The sequence below is a fragment of the Zeus faber genome (genome assembly GCF_960531495.2).
Source record: "Zeus faber genome assembly, chromosome: 9".
Classification (NCBI taxonomy): domain Eukaryota; kingdom Metazoa; phylum Chordata; class Actinopteri; order Zeiformes; family Zeidae; genus Zeus; species Zeus faber.
The window spans coordinates 9,575,428-9,588,079 of NC_137197.1; the positions used below are offsets into that span (position 1 = coordinate 9,575,428).

Genomic DNA, 12,652 nt, shown 5'->3' on the forward strand with positions numbered 1-12,652 from the left:
CCTAATTTAAATATCTCTAACTTTGTACCTCAACTCAACATCTCTAACATCTCTAACCCGAGTGACTTTTCCAGTTCCGGTGAGAGCTACCACTTCCGGTTCCGGTGAGGCCTTTGCATGTGCATTGCTGTTGTTGCTCCTGCTTGGTTTTGCTGTTGTTGCTGCTGGTGTTGATGTTGCTGCTATTTTTGTAGCTGTGGTTGTTTCTGTTGGATCATAAGAAGGGTGTGTTTTCGGAGAGAGAGAGTGTCAAGGATCTCCCGATCCCGAGGTCTGTTTGGAAATTTGACCCGTAACTTAGGGACGCTAATTAAAGGACAGTGACTGGATTAAGATGAGATGGTGCACACAGTTTAAATTTCCGAATCCAGTGAGGGCTACCACTTCCGGTTCCGGTGACGTCTTTACTGCGCTTTACTTCGTTGAGATGAGCTGGTACACACTGTTGACTCAATACAGATGAGGAGATTTCTGGTTCTGGTGAGAGCTACCACTTCCGGTCCCGGTGAACGTCTTCGCTTGTGCGCTGTTGCTGTTGCTGCTGTTGTCTGCTGCTGGTATTGACACTGCTGGTGTTGTCGTTGCTGCTGCTGCTGGTGCTGTTGTTGGTGCCGCTAACTTTATACATTTACTGGTGTTGTCGTTGCTGCTGCTAACCTTATACCTAAACTTAACTCTCGCTTACCTTATACCTCAACTTAACGTAACCTTATACCTCGACTTAACCATCTATAACCTGGGTGACCTTTCCACTTCCGGTGAGAGCTACCACTTCCGGTTCCGGTGACGTCTTTGCGTGTATGTTGCTGTTGCTGCTGCTGCTGGTGTCGATGTTGCTGCTGCCGTTGTTGCAGTTTCTGTCACTGTTGTTTTCTGTTGCTGGAGTCGCATTTATTGCTGTTTTTGTTGTCTTTGTTGTTGCTTTTGTTGTTGCTGTTGTTTCAGGGGCATTCTTTTGTAATGACCGGCTGACAACTACGTTCTCTCTTTCTTTTTTGTATTTCTTTGTAAAGCGCATTGTGTTGCCCTGGTATGAAATGCGCTCGATAAATAAAGTGTGACTTGACTTGACTTGATTTTTGGTATCTTGGTGTAAAACTGTGGAACAGAACAGAAATAGGCAGATTAAGGATCAGTCTCTATGCAGATGTAAACAAACCTGTTAATACATTGTCATAGCTCCTACACTATATGCATACACAAATAACATGAATTAACTCACAGATTGTGCTTTCTCAAGGGCAATGACAAGGCTGGCGGAAGCGATGTTCGTCCGGGTCTGAGAGGTGATCTGATTGACTGTGTGCGTCTCTGTCTGACCATCTTATCTGCCTGTGTTCTGATGTCATATTATCATCACAATGCTATGGTCACAATGCTATGGTCACAATACGGACGGGGGGGGGCGGAACATTAAGGCTGGATCCCTATTGCTTTTATTTTGAATTTTAGGGCTCCGTCCTGAAGGGGCGCTGAATACTGAACACTATAACTTTTTTTTATACCTAAAAATAATAGCTTAAAAATCATTTTGATGATACGCTTTGGTGGGGGTCCTTACTGACATTAGGTGGAGGAAACCCCATGTGACCACGGGGAGAACATGCAAACCCCACACAGAAAGGCTCCTATTTGGGAGATAACCCGCCCGGAGCACGGTGCCAACAGCGCCCCAGGATCTTTTTGCTGTGAGGCAGCCACCGTGTCACCAAAGTGCATTACGCTTTAAGGCACAACATCACTTGCTTCAGTCACCGTTTTTTCACCGGGTAATGATATAAAAAAACGCTGAATTATAAACTTGCCGGTCAAAATGTCACCTGTAATAATACTCACACAAAACATAGCCAGGCCAGTGGTGCGTCCGGCGCCCGCACCTCAGCTGAGGCACACTGGCCATCACTTTCATTGCACCACAGGGTTTGTTTCACACTCTGACTCGCACGTGTGAGCCGATCTGCCAGGCCAAGCACATCTGGTACCTACACATCTGGTACCTACACCAGTAGCAGGGGGCCGATCCCCCGCCCCCTCTCTCCCCACCCTTCCGCGGATGGCAAGGTCTGTGCAACCTAGGTGTACATTATATTTGCGTTTGTAACATAGACGTAAGTGAAAGGGGCGTGTGAAACGTGACCAATAAGTTAACAATTTGTCCGGTAAAACAAATTAATTTCCGACACTGGACCGAGTTTTATGACAGTGGTGTAAAATTGCAATTGCACTCAGAAACTGTAGGGGCCCCAAAAACCAAAAGTTACGTAGTGCTATTTTGATGAAAGACTGATGTCAGTAGCTCAAATACCATTATCAAGTTTGCAGTCGGTGGTTGGCCTCATCAACGACAATGATGAGACGGCGGCTTAGTGTGCCGTCAACAACCTGGCCCTTAACATCAGGAAGACCAAGGAGCTCATAGTGGACTTCAGGAAGATGGAAGGTGGCACACATCCCCCCCATCCATATCAACTGGAGGGAGGTAGAGCATGTCGCCAGCTTCAGGTTTCTGGGTTTCCCACATTTCCGAGGACCTCTATTTGGGCACTCAACACCTCAACCCTCGTCAAGAAGGCTCACCAGCGTCTCTTCTTCCTGAGGAGACCGAGGAAAGCCCACCTCTCTCCACAGATCCTGGTGAACTTGTACCACTGCACCATCGAGAGCAACCTCACCAACTGCCTCTCAGTCTGGCACGGCAACTGTACTGCTGCTCCAACACACGAGAATGAGAAATGCTCATGTGGAAAAAAAACACAAATGTAGTGAGGTGTTTATATATACACAGTGGATCAGCATCTTTTAAAAAAAAATGGTAGAAGTAATTAAAACCCAGGCACTCGGGATTTACTATGGAGCAGTGATAAAGCACACCAGCGTCAGCACTGCAGGTAGAAATGGGAGAAATGCCTTTAACGCTTAAGACGGGGAACGGATAGAAATGATGTACCGACAGGGACACGCAAACAATCACCCCGCAAAGGCTATAATACAGTCGATCCATGTTGGGATCCATGTCCGTGGTTATTATCAGAACCAGAAATACTATACAGACGGGTCTAAGGATCCTGAGTCGGGGAACGTGCCAGGAGCCTTGGTAGTTCCAGAATTTGACACTGTTAGTTATGATAATAATAAATAATCTATTCATCTATCAGTGTATACAAGTGAATCGATTGTCCTTATTCTCGCATCACTGTGGGTGCAGGAGGTTCGACCAGAGGGAGTGGTATAACGCTCGGACCCAGATGCCGGTTTAAGGAGTCCAGGAACATTCAACTCGACACCAAGACAAGGCGGGTGGTGTTCGCGGGCGGTTGTCAGGATGAAAAGAACGGGACACGCCCTGGCCTTTTTATGGCTTCCAGCACATGTGGGGGTGGCGGGGCAATGAGGAAGCGGACTCAACAAGTAAACATCAGCCAACGTGTGGTGGAAAGGAAGAATACCAATAATACAAGAACAGTACTTGTGTCTTACTTAATTATTATCTCATTATTATTACAACGTTTATTCATGTGTGTTATATTGCAGACAAATGCCCTTGTGTGCCTAAACTTGGCACCAAAGAAGACTGAGATTTTTCAGATCAGTTTGTTCGGAAAGACGTCGGTTCGCGCTCCGGACCAGAAGGGCGGCGGTGATGCCCCTTGCAGTTGTTGGCCAACCGCCACACAAGCCCGGGACGAAGAAGAAGGAGGAGCAAGGCGACGGCGAAGAAGAAGAAGAAGAAGAAGAAGGGGAAGCGGCGCCTCGGTTCAAAACGCGGAGCGGGAGCTCAACATGTCGGTGGTGACGGTGCAGCTCGGGCAGTGCGGCAACCAGGTGGGCCACGAGCTGTTCGACGTGGTCTGCAACGACGCGCACGGCGGCCGGAGGAAAGCGTACTGCCGGTACAGCACGGAGCGCTTCTTCCACCGAACGCCGAGCGGAGGTAAGGGGACGCACGTCCGGCGGCGGGTGACGTCATAGAACCCCCCCCCCCCCCCCCCCCCCATCCTGAATTCCTAGCAGGTGACGTCACCCAGAGTCCCGCGCCAGAGATGGCTGTAACGATGACCTCGTAACCCCGTCTTCTGTGTTGCCCAATACGCCGTTCTTATGAACGTGTTCCAGAATGTAAAATATAATAAAATACATTTCACTATTTGTTTCATAATTTAATTGACATTTTTTCACTCTTCACATTCTTTTATTTATTTATTGTAATTTTTAGGATTTCAAGCGGACCTGCCACCCGCCCCTAGTTAGCATAGCTAACATAGATACTCCCTAGAAACCTTTTCTTATAGATGTGTACATGTACACTACTCACACAAAGTTAGGGATATCTGGCCTTCCGGTGAAATTTATGGAAAATGTAAAAAGTTCACGCTACAGTGATATTATATCATGAAAGTAGGGTATTTAAGTAGAAGCATGCAATGGTGATTTCCTCATCTCAAACAATCTTCCAACGACAGTGGTGGGTAAGTTAGTTAGTTAGTTCCTCCCGTTCCTTCTGGAACATTGGGCGGCGAGCCCCCACCATTTGCTCCTTACCAGAGTGGCTTCTTCTCGTCGTGGGTACACCACAACAAAAAAAGTGTCTCAATAACTTGTCATGTGCCCTTGAGCATCAATTACAGCTTGACAACGACTTCACAAGTCGACTTGTTGTCTGCTGAGGCCTGGCCCCCACTCTTCTTGAAGGGCGGCCCTCAGGTCATTGAGGTTCTGGGGCACAGAGTTAGGAGCCTCTACACGGCCACTCAGCTGATCCCATAGGTTTTCTATGGGATCCAGGTCTGGAGAAAGTGCAGGCCACTCCATTTGAGGTGCCCCAGTCTCCAGCAGCCGTTCCCGAATGATGCCACCTCCATGAGCTGGAGCATTGTCGTCCATGAAGATGAAATGAGGCCTGTGTTGTTCATGCAGGGGCACAATGACTGGATGAATGATGTTATTCAGGTAGTATGGGCTTGTCACTGTACCATTCACAAAGTGTAGGGCAGTTCTGTATTGACTAGACACACCTGCCCACACTGTAACACCACCACCATCAAAGGCTCGTCTGGTGACAACAGTGGCTGATGCATAGCGCTCTCCTTGACGTCTCCAACATCGATGGCGGCCATCATTTCTGCTCAACGTGAATCAACTTTTATTCAGAGAACAGCACTGAGGCCACTGGTCCCTCGTCCAGCGTCAATGCTCCCTGGCCCGTGCAAGACGATGATGGCTGTGCCTGGTGGTGTGGTCAGGTACCCTTGCAGGTCGTCTAGCACGCAGACCACGCTGATGTAAATGGTTTTGAATGGTCTGACGTGACACTTGGGCCTCTCACCTCCCTTAAATGTGCCTGGAGTTGAGTGGCATCATCATCCGGCTCCGCAGGGCACTGTTCACAATGAAGCGCTCATCAGTGTGGGATGTGGCCAAAGGACGTCCACTTCTATGCCTTTCAGTGACTCTTCCAGTCTCTGTATCTCTGTTGCAACCCGCTGATGACACTCTGTGACACTCTAAGCTCAGTGGCCACTTCCCTCTGAGAACATCCTGCTTGAAGCCTCGCAAGGCGAGGTACTGTTGATCAGTTGTTAGGTGTCGTCTTGGTCTCATGATGTCAAAATGTGAACAGCATGATGAAGAGGAATGTTTAAATACCAATTCTTATTGAACCAGGAAATGTATTGGTCGATTCATGGATCAAACACCTGTTGTGCAAAAAGTACTGAAACATTGAACAGTTGGACATGTGCATTCAAAAGTTGAGAGAAGGTCAAATTAAGTTCACCTGTAAAGGTTATAGTGCATTTTAGCTTCATCCTGAAATTTCACCCGAAAGCCGAATATCCCAAAGTTTTTGTGAGTAGCGTATGTGTTTTTAATTTTAATTGTATTAATTTTCTTTTTCTAGTTTTGGATTGTCCCCTGGGGATTAATAAAGTGTCATCTTTTCTTATTTCTATGACTCGATTAACCTCCCCACACACACACACACACACACACACCTGTGGTGCTTTTACAAACAGAGCTTCTGGCGAGGGCGGTGCTCATCGACATGGAGCCCAAAGTGATCAACCGCAGCATGAGCGAAGCCGCCCGGTCCGGCAGGTGGAGGTACAGAGAAGAATCCAGCTTCAGCCAGAAACAGGGCTCCGGGAACAACTGGGCCAACGGGTGAGCCGGATTGAATTTCCCCGCATACAATCGCCAAAAAACACACAGGTGGCGCTGGCATGAACTAAGAAACGATCGCCCAGCGTGACTGAAAAGGGACTCGGGCATTGTCATCATCATCATTATCATCATCTTCATTTCTCTCTCTCTCTCTCTCTCTCTCTCTCTCTCTTTAGGTATTCCATCCACGGGCCGCGGCACCGGGAGGCGGTGCAGGACCTGGTGCGGCGGGAGGCGGAGCGCTGCGACCGCCTGGCGGGCATCGTCACCATGATGAGCGTGGCGGGGGGCACGGGGTCGGGGGTCGGCACCTACGTCACGCAGTGTCTCCGGGACGCCTACCCCAGCTCCTTCATCCTCAACCACCTGACCTGGCCCTACGACGCCGGCGAGGTAGGGGGGGGGGGGGACGCTGCCCGCGGTGGCAAACGCGCTCAAAAGGGGGTCGTTATCGACTGTGGCTGCGGCGATAATAGAATGCCCGACTAAGGTAAAAAAAATAAAAAATTATAAAATGAATTCGAAGGCGTGCGCTCGAACCATGAGCGTTGAGCTGAAAATGTACCGAAACATACGGAGGGTTTCAGCTTCCATTTTTTAACTCTGTGATTGCGTTATATCCGATTTGGTTTTGAACGGAGCAATGAATAAATCTAAAGAGAAATGGCAAAAACACAAGGTGGAAAAAATTACAATATTGTGCCATTTCTGGAAACCTTTCTTTATCTTCTCCCTCTGTGTGTTTTATTATTATTATTATTATTATTATTATTATTATTATTATTTTTATCCTCTGCCGTCTCCTTCCAGGTGATCGTCCAGAACTACAACTCGGTGCTGACGCTCTCGCACCTCTACCGGCTCTCCGACGCCATCCTGGTGCACGAGAACGACACGGTGCACGAGGTCTGCGCCCGGCTGCTCCACCTCAAGCGCATCTCCTTCGCCGACGTCAACCGCGTCATCGCCCACCAGCTGGGCGCCGTCCTGCAGCCGGCGCTCACCGGAGACTCCCGCGGAGCCTACAGCCCGAACCCGCTGGGTGAGGGAGGGGGAGATGTGGGCTCTCTGGGATCCCCAGGCCTGAATGCACGCACGCAGACGCGCGCACACACACACACACACACACACACACACACACACACACACACACACACACACACACACACACACACACACACACACACACACACACACACACACACACACACACACACACACACACAGATATTCCTAAACACACATTTTAAGCCTTTGCTGATGCTCCCTGGTGTAATTCAGAAGCATGTTTATTCTTTAATCGGGCGGTTTGGCAGACAGGGCTCAATCTCAATCAGGATGAAACCAACCCTGCTTGAATCAATCTAGGATTTTAAAAAATGCCTTCCTGGGACGTTGCTTCATTTAAGATGATTTAGTTCCAGACTAGGAAGTCCTAGATTAAGTAAGGTCATGAAGAACCAGTCGGCTCCTTCTGTCTGGTCTTAGTGCTGGTTTTCGTCCAGATAATCCATTTCCCCTCTTGGCTCACTTCCATTAATCCAAAAATAAACCTGCCTCTGTTCAGGTTTTATTTAAGTCTTCGCCTAGACCTAGATGAGCTCTAATCTTCTGGAAATTCAATTTTTTTTTTAAAACAAAGACCAGGGTGAGCCTGAGATGTATTTTGAACCATTAAGCCATTTCAGTGAGTCTTTAGTGAGATTTTAGGCCTAAACTGTGTCCGTGAAACCGGCCCGTTATGATTTTGTTGCTGTAATTTTTAATTTAATTTAATTTTTTTCAATACCAAACCCGCCCCCCCAGGTGAGTTGGTGAGCAGCCTGACGTGCCACCCAGAGTACAAGCTCCTGAGCGTGTGCACAATCCCCCAGATGTCCAGCTCCTCCATGGCCTACAGTGCGTTCAGCTGGCCCGGCCTCCTCAGACACCTGCGTCAGATGCTCATCTCCAACACCAAGATGGAGGAAGGCGAGTTCTCGCCAAAAGTAGATTTCAGATGTGCAATTCAGTTCTGACTAAACCTGTGGTATTTATAGTTTGCCTTTTATACACGGGGGGGGGGGGGGCGGACGTATGTCTGGGGGAAAAAAAATAAAATGAATAACAAAAGGTGAAATGAAAATAATAAACAAAATAAAAATTGTCAAATGTGTTCAAATAGGAAGAAATATTAAACAGAAAATGGTCAGATACATAAAAATATTCAGAATATAGAAGCTCCACAGCTTTTTGTAAAAAGTGAATGAGAAAATACTGTGTGTGTATATACACTACTCACAAAAAGTTAGGGATATTTGGCCTTTGTGTGAAATTAATGGAAAATGTAAAAAGTTCACGCTACAGTGATATTACATCATGAAAGTAGGGCATTTAAGTAGAAGCATCCAATGGTGATTTCCTCATCTCAAACAATTGATTGAAACAAAAGCCAACAACAGCGGTGGGTTTACCACAACAAAAAATGTCAATGTCTCAATAACTTGTCATGTGCCCTTGAGCATCAATTACAGCTTAACAACCACGTCTCATGCTGTTCACAAGTCGACTTGTTGTCTGCTGAGGCCTGGCCCCCCACTGTTCTTGAAGGGCGGCCCTCAGGTCATTGAGGTTCTGGGGCACAGAGTTAGGAGCCTCTACACGGCCACTCAGCTGATCCCATAGGTTTTCTATGGGATCCAGGTCTGGAGAAAGTGCAGGCCACTCCATTTGAGGTGCCCCAGTCTCCAGCAGCCGTTCCCGAATGATGCCACCTCCATGAGCTGGAGCATTGTCATCCATGAAGATGAAATGAGGCCTGTGTTGTTCATGCAGGGGCACAATGACTGGATTAATGATGTTATTCAGGTAGTATGGGCTTGTCACTGTACCATGCACAAAGTGTAGGGCAGTTCTGTATTGACTAGACACACCTGCCCACACTGTAACACCACCACCACCAAAGGCTCGTCTGGTGACAGCAGTGGCTGATGCATAGCTCTCTCCTTGACGTCTCCAACATCGATGGCGGCCATCATTTCTGCTCAACGTGAATCAACTTTTATTCAGAGAACAGCACTGAGGCCACTGGTCCCTCGTCCAGCGTAAATGCTCCCTGGCCCGTGCAAGACGATGATGCCTGTGCCTGGGGGTGTGGTCAGGTACCCTTGCAGGGCGTCTAGCACGCAGACCACACTGATGTAAATGGTTTCAAATGGTCTGACGTGACACTTGGGCCTCTCACCTCCCTTAAATGTGCCTGGGGTTGAGTGGCGTCATCATCCGGCTCCGCAGGGCACTGTTCACAATGAAGCGCTCACCAGTGTGGGATGTGGCCAAAGGACGTCCACTTCTATGCCTTTCTGTGACTCTTCCAGTCTCTGTATCTCTGTTGCAACCTGCTGATGACACTGTGACACTCTAAGCTCAGTGGCCACTTCCCTCTGAGAACATCCTGCTTGAAGCCTCGCAAGTCGAGGTGCTGTTGATCAGTTGTTAGGTGTCGTCTTGGTCTCATGTCAAAATGTGAACAGCATGATGAAGAGGACTGTTTAAATACCAATTCTAATTGAACCAGGAAATGTATTGGTCGATTCATGGATCAAACACCTGTTGTGAAAAAGTTGTCCAAAATGTACTGAAACATTGAAGTTATAGTGCATTTTAGCTTCATCCTGAAATTTCACCCGAAAGCCGAATATCTGTGTGTGTGTGTGTGTGTGTGTGTGTGTGTGTGCGCGCGCGCATTTTTTTTTCCCTTTCCTTTTTCATCGAAGATCTTTTTGTTCCAATATTTTTCCAGGTATAGACTGGCAAGTGCGAGCCCCGACCGTCCGCTCTCAAGAGGCTTTGAGAAGGCCTGGCTTCAACACCTCTCTGGCCAACCTGCTGATACTGAGAGGGAAGGACGTCTACAGCGCAGAAACGGGTCAGAAAGCCCATTTAAATACTAAATATTAAGTGTTTCATGTCAGCAACGAGGGTTTGCGGTTTGATTTTTACAGCGTCATCATATTAGTTCTTCAGGATATCTGGTATGTCATATGGTGTTCCCAAATGATTTCCAGCACCGGGTGGTGCTATAAGATCAACAGCAAAATGGATCATCACATATAGAGACTGTAAGTTCGCAGATTGTGCAGAAGTTCACAACATGGATTGTGTGATGCTCACAGACGCCTTTCAGGACCCCGCCCTCTACACCTCCTGGCTTCCCCCACAAGAGGCTTTCAGCGTGTGGAAATCCCAGATTCCCTTCAACAAGTACGAGAGGTCTGCCACGCTGGTCAGCAACAGCCAGGCTCTGCTCAAGCCTCTGGACAACATGGTGGGGAAAGCATGGAACATGTTTGCCTCCAGGTGAGTGCATTTCCTAAACCAAACTGTTCAAACGTCAGACATCCTAATCAAAGTACATTTTATTTGTAGTTGAATTGTCTAAATGAGAAATATTAATTTGGTACAGGATGTATTTGAAATATGCATGCATTTGTTTACTGCAGATTGATACAAATGGCTTGGGTTTCAAGAGATGTTTCATACTAATAATTGTATTTACCAACAACCAAAATTCCTACACCCAACATATGAAAAGATAGGTATTGGCAGGGAGATTCGTCAAAAAAAAAATCAATGCTTTATTTATTCAATATTAAATACAGAGCGTACATCCACCAGTACACAAAGTTTGGAATTTCGGAGGAGGACTTCCTGGATGGCTTTGCATCTCTAGAGCAGGTGATCTCCAGCTACACTCAGCTGTGCTAGCACTGGACGTCCCGCGACACTGAAGAGTTTTCCAAGAGCCGCTCCGATCGACACTTCAACTGGACGATGGCCATGCGTGTACAGCAACATTTTGAGTACTTGCACTTTATGTACAAAAATAAACATTTTTTATGGCGTTATATTATATTTCAACGTATGTGTCGAGTCTCCTGTCCTGTAGAGAAGGGAGCGGCAAGTCAGGCATAACCGGTTTCAACAGTTGGCATTTTCTAAAGTATTGCTAATATACTAGTTAATTTTAAGACTACGTTTGCAGGATAATCAGGAACCGTGGTGATACCCAGGCCTCAGACTGCCTGGTGTCGATTACTTTCCTCTTGTCCACAAATGGAGAACTCGAGTTGCAGCTCGACACTCTGTACGTTGGGACGCCGTAGGCCCCGAACTTCAGCCAGCTTACAGAATGTTGTTGCCGTGGCAATTTAACAGCCAACACCAGTCTGATAAGCTAGCTGACGGAGCGGGAGGAGGGGTGTGGGGGCGCACGCTACTCACAATGGAGGGTCGCAATGGGCATGATCCAGTCGCATGCAGAGGGTTTAATGGCGAGAGCCCTGATTAGTCAACACAGCACGAGCACCCATCAGGCAACACTGAACAATCTTTAATTGTATAGTAATTGCATGCAATTCAAATTTTCACATGAAATGAATACTATCTTGTTCTACTAACATACTGTTCAGAATATAATTATCAGATAATTAAAATAAACGTTTACATTACAATCTTGAACCAATAAGCTCACCGGGACGGAGATTAAACTTACCAGTCGCCTGTCATTTTCTACTATGGAAAACAAATTAGAAACAGGACAAAGTCACACTTGGAAACCAGTGCAATGATTAAGACATTTTATACATGATCTGATCAAGGTTCAATCTAAATGTACAGAATAGAAATGGAACTAGTAAGCCAAGTGTACAATGGAACTTTACAAATGATATCACTTTTTTTTTTTTTTTTTTGGTTCAAGTTCAGTTATAGCCAGACAGACCATTAGAATAGAAATACATGTGCGCATACCCTCGAAACAAAAAATAATTAGTTATTTACAGGATGTGCAAACTGTCAATACCACATTGTCCTGACTTGATATTGCTTTTTTTCCGTAACCCTTTTCTAAATTTAGGACAGATCCCCGAAACATGAAAGATAAACGAGTCTGAGCGTTTGACATAAGAGCGAACGTGAGCGAATCAAACCTTCAAGAGACAAACATAAATCAAGCTTAATCAACCCGGCGGAACGTCGTACGCACGGATCGAGCAAAAAAACCCCAAAAACAAAACAAAAACATCCGTCCAGTTACCAAAAAAAAAAAAATATTAAATATAAATCAAGTCTATAACTTAAGAACTGTGTTCAATGGAAGCCGGAACCCTCCGTCTTTGCATAAGGCGTGGCGGCTGGCCGGCGCCACCTGCAAACGGCGGCCGTCGCCCAGCCGCTGCTTCTCTTCTGAGGTTTATGAAAAGGGTTAATCTGTTGTTAAAAAGTAAAATCTTCAGATCAGCAGGAGCAGAACCAATCACACGGAACACAAAGAGATGAGGGTGGGGGTGGGGTGGGGGAGACCTACGGGTCTCCCAGAGGGACAAACAGAACATAATGTCCTCGATGGCGCGCGGAGGGCCGTAGCCCCCGGGAGCCTCTTTGAGGATGGACGACAGTGAGGTTTGCTGTTACGTTTCGGTGGAGCTGGCGCTGCCCGGCGGCAGCACGGTCG

At 47.0% G+C, this 12,652-nt stretch overlaps 1 protein-coding gene across 1 annotated transcript; it reads left to right on the forward strand.

Moving 5' to 3' along the window:
• Nucleotides 1-3,780: 3,780 nt before the first annotated feature.
• On the forward strand, nucleotides 3,781-11,294 carry tubd1 (tubulin, delta 1; the record flags this gene model as incomplete). Its single annotated transcript, XM_080007208.1, has 8 exons — nucleotides 3,781-3,931; nucleotides 6,012-6,159; nucleotides 6,336-6,552; nucleotides 6,970-7,201; nucleotides 7,966-8,130; nucleotides 9,941-10,066; nucleotides 10,314-10,497; nucleotides 10,800-11,294. The coding sequence occupies 8 exons, from the start codon at nucleotides 3,781-3,783 to the stop codon at nucleotides 10,903-10,905; spliced, it is 1,329 nt and encodes a 442-aa protein (XP_079863334.1). The 3' UTR covers nucleotides 10,906-11,294.
• Between the last annotated feature and the right edge of the window lie 1,358 nt (nucleotides 11,295-12,652).